The 9,271-nt window shown below is 45.3% G+C and overlaps 2 protein-coding genes across 8 annotated transcripts in view; one reads left to right on the top strand and one right to left on the bottom strand.

Moving 5' to 3' along the window:
- LOC110534055 (tyrosine-protein kinase receptor UFO) lies at positions 1-8,323 on the top strand. The gene is made up of 18 exons (XM_036990465.1): positions 1-450; positions 804-1,011; positions 1,116-1,216; positions 1,298-1,480; positions 1,620-1,700; positions 1,798-2,109; positions 3,721-3,860; positions 3,966-4,110; positions 4,271-4,400; positions 4,511-4,605; positions 5,208-5,303; positions 5,450-5,527; positions 5,628-5,720; positions 5,856-5,977; positions 6,136-6,245; positions 6,947-7,106; positions 7,254-7,390; positions 7,502-8,323. Exons 1-18 carry the CDS (start codon positions 372-374, stop codon positions 7,965-7,967), a joined length of 2,736 nt encoding a protein of 911 aa, XP_036846360.1. The 5' UTR covers positions 1-371; the 3' UTR covers positions 7,968-8,323.
- The window catches only part of LOC110533121 (ryanodine receptor 1), a 72,769-nt gene continuing 71,779 nt past the window's right edge, over positions 8,282-9,271 (bottom strand). For all 7 annotated transcript variants that reach the window (XM_036990456.1, XM_036990457.1, XM_036990458.1 and 4 more), the window contains one exon: positions 8,282-9,253. In XM_036990456.1, the coding sequence (XP_036846351.1) occupies positions 9,158-9,253 (96 nt within the window). In that variant the 3' untranslated portion in view covers positions 8,282-9,157. The remainder of the gene's footprint in view (positions 9,254-9,271) is intronic.

Raw genomic sequence — 9,271 nt, 5'->3', positions numbered from 1 at the left:
TCAAGAGCTAAAGTTTTCCCTATGAGTAATTCAATCGTGAGAGACATGCCTAATACTCGCGGACTATTTGCCTATTAAACTAAATTCAGTCTCGGGGATAGGCTACATCATATCCAGCAGTAGTAGGTTATATTGTATATTCGACTCCTGGAAGAAGAAACTTTTTCAATAATTTCTATGAATGGCATAGTCTACTCTCAAGGATAACTTTTTGGAAAGCGTTTGAAACCTTAAGGAAATAGTCTAACGTGGATACTGTGCGAGGAAGAATTTCATTTCTTGCCTGGAAGGATGGAAAGATGTCTGTCTGAGGCACACTTTTAGTCGTAGTAGAAACCAATCTTGTTCTTCAATAGCAAACCTGAACGAGGATGAAGGGCAGCAGAGGGTGTTTGCCGTTATTTGTTCTTCTGTTGATGGGTATAATAGGTACAGTGGTCCCTGTGCCAGGTGAGTCAGCATTGATGATACCAGAGATTATGTTGTCATTTTAGCAATATAAATGACCTCTCAGAAATGACCATAACGTATGTTTTATCATTTGAAAAACATAAATTGTATTATTTGAAAAACGTATGTTCTTTTCTTTCATTGCGGTTTATCTTACTTATGAACGTTTTAGGCAGGTATATAGGGTTAGTATAATATTACAGTTGATTGACAAGACAATTTGACACTATATTTAATGGTAAACTTAATTTATGCTTCCCCGAGTGAACTTGGTATCCATTAATCTAATTTAGGGACCATATTTACTGAATGTCAGTTTAACATTCAGATTAATGGGTGTCCTTTGAATCAAGTGTTTCAGTTTGTGAAGAGCCCAGCCAATGTAACCTCATCCCTGGGTAAGCCGGTGCAGGTGCTCTGTACTCTCCAGGGAGATGGAGGTGGAGAGGAACCTCCGGATGTGGTGTGGTTTAGGGACGGTCAATCCCTGGATTACGCTGACACCAATCAAGTCCAAGTGCCTGTCACTGAAGGAAGTTGGCTGACCCTCAGTGAACTCAGGTCATTCTCAATTATGACTCTCTCTCTCTCTCTGTTTATGACACACATTCTTGGTCTGACTTATCGTTTTTTCAGTGACAGTAATATGTCTTGTCTGTCATCAGAATTGATCATGTGAAACTGTCAGACATTGGGAGATACCGTTGCATGGCAACAGTGGGGCGGAAGGACTTGATGTCTCAGGAAGGGGTCATTCAGCTAGAAGGTAGAGTTTCTCTCTGTCTCTTCAATAATCTGTCTTTTTATTTTCGACAGTATCTTACTCACAGTTCATCGTCTTTTCCAGGAATCCCTAATTTCTCAGTGGAGCCTCATGACATGACAGTAGTGGCTAATGTTAGCCTCAGCCTGCAGTGCATGGCCCATGGGCCTCCAGAACCTGTCAGGATCATCTGGCTGCAGAATGGAGGACCACTCAACACGCTCCAGGACCCTGTATCCCACTCTCCCTCCACTCGCAACATCACAGGTAAAGACTTCTCTCTTACTTTTGCATTTTGCTTACAAACAGCACATTATACAGGCTTAAAATTGAAACCGCATTCTGTAACTGTCTATTTGCTTTTCTGTCCGTCTGACTGACCACCTCCTTGCATCCCTGTTGTTAGGCCTCAACCAGACAAGCAGCTTCTCCTGTGAAGCCCACAACAGTAAAGGTGTGGCTACCTCAGCCTCGGGAACAGTGACAGGTCCGTACCAACAGGGAAGTCGTTCAACGTAAACGACTTATGATTATGTTGATTTGTTTGGCCTTATTCATGACTACCTCTCTTGTCTTGGGTGTAGTGGTTCCCTCCCAGGCACATGAAGTCCAGGCTGTAGAGGTTACCATCTCTTCCCTGCTGATCTCCTGGGAGCCTGGCTTTGGAGGGGTGTATCCTGTCTCTGTGTGCTCTATACAGGCAGCTCCACCTGGTCCTGACCGCACTGCATTGCTTAATCACCTGGTCCACAATCAGAATGTAAATGTACCACCTGCCCGACACCTGATCCCAGACCTGGAGCCCTACTCCTCCTATGACGTGAGGGTGGCTTGCCGTAGCAGTCAAGGTGCTTCCCCCTGGACACCATGGGTAACACTGCGCACATCTGAAGGAGGTAAGCTGTTTGCCACAGTCCTCGACCCGCCACCCATCAGCGTGTGTTTATAGCAATTCTATTACTGATCATGTATTTTGTTATGTTTTCACATATACAACTCTTAGGTATTCTAGCAGATGATTTTGTCCTGAGTGACTTACAGTACAATGAGTTAATGTTAAAGTGCGATACCTATGTAGCAGAGGTCAGTGACCTACAGGGGGAACAACGAGAGTTGAGTGACTGTGAAGCTAGGCTGGTTATGGGTCAAAGATTGTTCTGGAAAGAAGAAGAAAAGTTTGGGAATTGGTTAAGGATTCTCAAGTGTTTTTGATGAAACAGACAGAAGAGATACAGGTTTATGGTTTTGAAAAGCAGAGGGGTTTGGCGTCTTTCATTCTAAATATTCATCTGAAAAGGGCCAGATGGATGGAACCTGACGTGAAATCAAGATTTTCAGTGCTATTCCTCTGAGCTGGCAACAGACAGTCACATTTGCCAGTAAGAACACCCTTCTCTCCATCCTCAGTGTTTTAAAATATAAACTTCTATATTGAGAAAGTTGCTTGAGCGAAGGAGGAGGTACTGAGGGCAGGAGGGAAACAGATTAAGCATTCTCTATTCATGGTTTGGCAGAGGTGGCTCAATCCTGCTGTGTCCATATAATGCCGCAGTGTGTTTGAATTATGGCCGGTGGAGAAGCGGTTTTTCCATGCCAACTCATGCTTTCCGCAGTCTGTAATGTAGACATGTTTGTGTAGAAGGGAAATAGAAAGAGAGACTTTCGGAGAGAAGGGGAAAGGGGGAAACAGCCAATTTCACAGTGGTGTAGTGCACATCAACACACCATCAACTGACCACTAAAGAATGTTCCATTCTATCAAATCGGTTACCAGATGTCAGGCTTAAAAGAAAACACCCTTCTTGTGCTGGGAGAATGCATGTTTGGATTCATTTGATTCCATTAGCTAAACGATGCTGACCGTCACTGTCAAATTCATTCATTTCAAACACTTTTTGTTGTTGTTGCATGCAGTAGATAACTCATGACTCCTAGTGTTTAGCGTAACTAAACCATTTAGAGTTTTTGCTTTTGTCTGTCCTATTAATCTGAAAATAACATGCGCGCATGACGTGGCACAGACCTGTAAGGTGTGTGTGTGTGTGTGTGCGAGCGAACTATATTCCCGACCTCCCCACAAAGTAAAAATATCTTATCCCTCCCATCTACATCTCTCTCCACTGCTCCTGGGTCAGAGGTAGAGGGGAGTGAGAGGGCCGCGGGCTGAGGGAGTGAGCGAGAGAGAGAAAGAGCCGGGTAGATGGAGGGAGAGGGGAAGGTGCTTGTGTTTTTGTTGGCCGGGGTGGAGCCACATATGGAAACGATCAGCAGTGGAACACTCACCGATGACATCACCAGGCAGGGTCCAGTACAGGCCCCAGCCGCAGCCCACGCTAAGACTCACAATGTGACAAAAATGCCTTTATTTACATTGTCCTCTTAATAAGATAACATTTTACGCACGGAACTTTGCACACTGGTTTTTAACAGCGTGAGTCTGGTAGTGTGTTTTACAGGTCATTTGATATGTTGTAAACATTATTCATTTTTTGGCATGGATCTGACAGTACCAGAGGCAGCACCAGACAATGTGAGTGGACTGTTTAATGGAACAGAGGTTATTGTCAGCTGGACCAAGCCACCAGGCAGACTGAATGGCCACATACTAGGGTACAGAGTGGAGTACAGAACCCCTAACAAGTCCAAGGTAACCCATGTTACTGTTGTCAAAGTAAACATATGTTGTAGACTCTCTCTCTCTCTCTCTGAGTGTAATGGCTATCTTTGCTGTTGTTTTGTTTTCCTGCTTCAGGCTGTTATGGAGTCAGTTCAGTCCTCTGAGCTAGCTATCCCGCTCTCCAGCCTCCTGGACAGTGTGTCCCTGAGTGTGAGTGCCTGTACTGTGGCAGGGTGTGGCCCCTGGAGCCCTGTCCAAACCCTCAAACAGAAACAGCCTGGTGAGTCTGGACAGAACAGAGGGAGACAGTAGGATGGTTGGGATGGGGCAAAGGAGAGGAGAAAACGGCAGGAGATTCCAAATGTTCAAGTTGATTCATCAGGTAGCATATTCTAGTGTCTGTGTAATAGTTGACATACCTCTCTTTCCTGCCTTTTTAGATCTCTCCCCACATCAGGCATTTTCCTGGCATTGGTGGTATGTGATCATGGGTATTGCTGTCGGTCTGGCCTTGATAGGGTTCATCGTGGTGTATGCAATCATATTGCGTCAAAGAGAGACATGCTTTGGGTATGTACCTATGGGTCTCCCTGTATCCCCTTTGTTCCATTATTTTGTTGTCGTCATTACTGTTCGATGATCAATTAAAAACACCTGTGTGTTTGTGTGTTGCGCGACAGGAAAACATTTGACCCTATGAGAAACGGCGGTGGGGACTTCGTCGTAAGATACAGCGCCCGACGCACCTACAATCACCAGTCGAATGAGGCCACACGTGAGTTGTCATGCCAGTGACGTAAGAGGAACAGTCACCGGTAAACGCCTTGGAACCAAGCGGTGTGTCATGAAGTGTGGGAGTTCAGGAACAGATGTTGAAGATCAGATTTCATCCGTTTGCTCAATGTTGTTCTGTGCCAGATGTGGTGGTGGTGGGGGGGGGGGGGCAGAGTGGTGTCAGGATCTGGCTGTTAACAACACAATCCGCTGGAGAACACAGAGAAATTAGTTTGAGAATGGAGTTCAAATCTTTGCAGAGTCACGCTGCTATTATTCTTAGGGGACAAATATTGAATTATATTTATTTCAGGACAAATGGGAAATGTTCTAAATCATAGTTTTGGGATGTGTTTTGTTGCCAGAGCATTTTGTTTCGACACACATCGTTGTGAAAAGACAAAACAGGAAGAGAAAACATAGACTGTAAGCCTAGAACAGTTTCACAATAATGGACTCATATTCTGCATTGTTCTTCAAAACGGAATCTCTCATTTGTTTAAGGGCAGTGGGAGAGGATTAACGCTCAAGTTATTTTTCCAATACTTCATGCTTTAAGAATCCCTGTTTCTGTGTAAGAGAGAGTATTAACCCTGTCCGCAGTGAACAGCCTGGTGATCAGTGACGAGCTGAAGCACAAGTTGCAGGATGTGATGGTGGACCGACACAAGCTGACCCTGGGCAAGACCCTCGGCGAGGGTGAGCTCCGGCTGAAGCCTTCGTCATACGCTATGTGCTGTCACCTAGTCAGTCATGAACGACTACATCCTAGGGCCTGAAGAGGCTTAGATCCCCAGCTACACCAACCCACCGGACTAACAGAGCGTCCATGTCTTGATCTGCAGGGGAGTTTGGCTCCGTCATGGAAGGGCTTCTGGTGCATGAAGAGACTGTCCTCAAAGTGGCTGTGAAGACCATGAAGAGTGAGTGATCGGACAGTGTCGGATGTCCCCATTGTGCGTCTCCCATGGTGCAGTATGTGTCAGTTTGACCTCAGCCACCCTCTCCTTCTCCCTCTCGTAGTTTCCATCTGCACTCGCACCGAGATGGAGGACTTCCTCAGGGAGGCTGCTTGTATGAAGGAGTTTGACCACCCCAACGTCATGAGACTCCTCGGTGAGAGACTGGGCTGATTTTCTTTTGTCACTTATCGAGCGACGATTAACACGCGGCCGTTTTTGTCTCCCAAGTGTCCGTCACCAAGTAGGCCTGACTCGATTCATTCTGTTGTTTCCCCAATCCTCCCTGTAGGAGTGTGTCTGCAGACGGTAGAGAGGGGAGGCTACCCATCCCCTGTCGTCATCCTGCCTTGTATGAAACACGGGGACCTGCACAGTTTCCTGCTCTACTCTCGACTCGGGGACAGTCCTTTGGTCAGTTCCCTTCCCTCCCACGCAGATCGGAAAGGTTTTTTGTTACGCAAATAAAAATTGTAGCGTTGTGCTCTTTTCTCCTTTCAATGCGTGTTCCATTTGTGCTGCTGTATAGCACCCCCTGTCTGTATCTTATCGTCTCTGTCTCCATTCATCAGTCCCTGCCGTCTCAGATGTTGGTGAAGTTCATGACAGACATCGCACGGGGAATGGAATACCTGAGCGACAAGAGGTTCATCCATAGAGACCTGGCAGCGCGAAACTGCATGTGGGGATTCTCGCCTCTCTGTTCTGTCCGTGTCCTCCTGTTTCTCCCACATACTCCTCAATGTTTTTCTGTGATGGTCTGAGAGAATGATTGTGACGCAAGTTGAGCATGTTGAGTGATACAAGTAACAGTACTGTTTTACGCTGCTATTACGTTGTGTGTGCTCATCTGCACACACACGGAGTGTACAAAACATGAAGAACACCTTCTTAATATTGAGTTCTACCCACCCTCTTTTGCCCTCAGAACAGCCTAAATTCTTCGGGGCATGGACTCTACAAGGTGTCGAAAGCGTTCCACAGGGATGCTGGCTCATGTTGAGTCTAATACTTCCCACAATTGTGTGAAGATGGCTGGATGTACTTTGGGTGGTGGACCATTCTTGATACACACGGGAAGCTGTTGAGTGTGAAAAACCCAGCAGCGTTGCAGTTCTTGACACAAGCCGGTGCAACTGGCACCTACTACCATACCCCATTCAAAGGCACTTCAATCTTTCGTTTTGCCCATTCACCCTCAATGGCACACATACACAATCCATTGTCTCATTTGCCTCAAGGCTTAAATCATCTACACTGATTGAAGTAGATTTAACAAGAATAAGGGATCATCGCTTTCACCTGGATTCACCTGGTCAGTCTTTCACGGAAAGAGCAGGTGTCCTTAATGTTTTGTACACTCAGTATATATCTGTCCTGCAGGCTGAACGAGAATATGACTGTGTGTGTGGCTGATTTTGGCCTATCTAAGAAGATCTATAATGGAGACTACTATAGACAAGGACGCATTTCAAAGATGCCAGTAAAATGGATTGCCATCGAGAGCCTGGCAGACCGAGTGTACACCACCAAGAGTGACGTGGTGAGCTATCCAAACTTTGTCCAGCTACATTATGTGACCCATGTCTCCTACTGTATTTGTGTTTTAACATCCTGCAGAAGAATTCATAACAAAGGGTAAACACAAGTACATTATTTTTGTGACGGTGCTTATTTCCCTCTCTCGAAGTGGTCGTTTGGAGTGACTATGTGGGAGATAGCCACTCGGGGACAGACGCCCTACCCTGGAGTGGAAAACAGTGAGATCTACGATTACCTTAGACAGGGCAACCGCCTCAAACAGCCCCCTAGCTGCCTGGACACCATGTGAGTGCCTGTTTCTGGATCTGTATTTAGTGGTGTATAGTAGAGGCAACCAATGTACCTTTCCTGGAGTATCTGGATTTTGGGTAATTTTGTATGTCCTTTATACTGTAGCTACTCCCTGATGTTCTCCTGCTGGCTACTGAGTCCTAAGGACCGCCCGGGGTTCCCCTCCCTGCGCTGTGACCTGGAGAAAGCCCTGGAGGAGATGCCCGAGCAGGAGGAGGCTGATGACCTGCTCTACGTCAACATGGAGGAGCCCTCAGGCTCTCTGTCGGGGGCCGTGGGGGGCTGGGAGCCTTTTGGACTGCCTCACCCGTCCTACCAGAAGAACATGGGCCCTCTGGAAACCGTCCAGGTGCATCATCATCATGCTGATCGCTATGTACTCTGCCCTCAGCGCGAGGCCCAGCCCTATCTCAATGACTCTATTGACAGCCTGAGCTGGATGGCCTCCTCGTCAAGCCCCACCCTGCAGCTCCAGGCCTCCTGCTCCTCCTCCCCCACCGCCTCTCTATTGCTGGACGGGCAGGACAACAGGGAAGGAGAAGGATGGGACCGGAGGGTCTTCAGGAAGTGAGGTTTAAAAGGCTCACAGAGGGACTTCCAGTAGTTGTGAAGAAATACTGAAGAAAGTAGACAAGTTCACCACAATACGGTAGTCAAATGAACAAATCAAGGATTGGTTGTGTTACGGACGGTTCAACAGTTGTGTACATACTGTATACACTGTAGTCAATTGTCACTCATGTGGAGCCACCAAATCACATGCTAGATAAATATTTATCTTCCCAATATGAATATTAAGAAACCAAATCAACTAATCCGTTGGCACGGACTGTGTAATAAATTGGTATAACCCTTCACTGAAAGGAAACTGCATCAAACTGTAAGTGCATCAAAGCCTTTTATTTAATAAACCAATGAACAAACCCATTAATAAACCAGTATTTTTTTGTTTGTTTTAAGAAAACAAAGTAGCGAGTTCCCTCAAACTAAACAATGTACTGGATACAATAATGCATTCATGGCATTCAGACTAGCCAGGCTTAAAATACATTCAATAAATTAAAAACAAATAAATACACAAACCCTAGTTCCTACGTCAACAACACAGTAACCATCATCAGTTCTGTTGAGAGAAATAGTAATAATTAAAACAGATACAAAGAACATTTCAGGGAAAAACCTTGTCAGTTGAAAAGCAGCAGTTGAAGAGCATTTAAAGTCAATACTGTACTGTATGTAGTGGTTATAGCGCTTTCCCAGTGGGCTGGTACAATATTATCTAAGAGACTGTTGTGTAAATAGCTTGGAAGGATAAGGTACCATCAACTATACTCCAGTTGTGTTTACAGTATATCTGGTACCGGTATCTCTTGCTTTATGAGTAGGAGGAGATATCAAAGTACTATACCAAACATGACAGTTTTGGTACAGTATCAAGATGCTTCTGGAGTATACGACTAATAAAGTTTGTTCCAATAATTGAGGCACTGAAGTTTTACAAAATTGACATGCATAATGCACTTAATTATTGAGAATATTTGTGGGTGTTGGCAAATGGGAGTATTTTCCCACATTCACGCGCACAATGACATTTCAAGAATTACTGTCACTGAATGTTTCAACTTGACATTGCTACAAACACTTCTAAATGCAGTTATTTAGTTTTCATGTGTTTGGGTCCAACTCTCTTCCATACAGTATTGTGCAGCTATTTCAGTATGGTTTACTATGTTATTAAACCTACTAATTGTAGTAGTATGGTTATGCAAGCTGATCCTCATATTGCTTCCTGAAACAGTCCCCAGCAGGGAAGAAGTCCCACGCTCGCTCCTGGTACATCTTCCACACATATGACTCCTGGAACAGAGGAGAGGA

This window comes from Oncorhynchus mykiss, chromosome 10 (genome assembly GCF_013265735.2).
Source record: "Oncorhynchus mykiss isolate Arlee chromosome 10, USDA_OmykA_1.1, whole genome shotgun sequence".
NCBI lineage: Eukaryota > Metazoa > Chordata > Actinopteri > Salmoniformes > Salmonidae > Oncorhynchus > Oncorhynchus mykiss.
Note: the sequence above shows the minus strand (reverse complement) of the source record. Positions and strands in the feature narration are given on the sequence as shown.

Excerpts from the sequence above, each read along its gene's own strand:
- LOC110534055 (XM_036990465.1), top strand. The coding sequence starts at position 372 with ATGAAGGGCAGCAGAGGGTGTTTGCCGTTATTTGTTCTTCTGTTGATG. Across the intron at positions 5,528-5,627 it reads GGCTGTGAAGACCATGAAGA|TTTCCATCTGCACTCGCACC; the intron begins GTGAGTGATCGG and ends TCCCTCTCGTAG. Across the intron at positions 5,721-5,855 it reads CAACGTCATGAGACTCCTCG|GAGTGTGTCTGCAGACGGTA; the intron begins GTGAGAGACTGG and ends TCCTCCCTGTAG.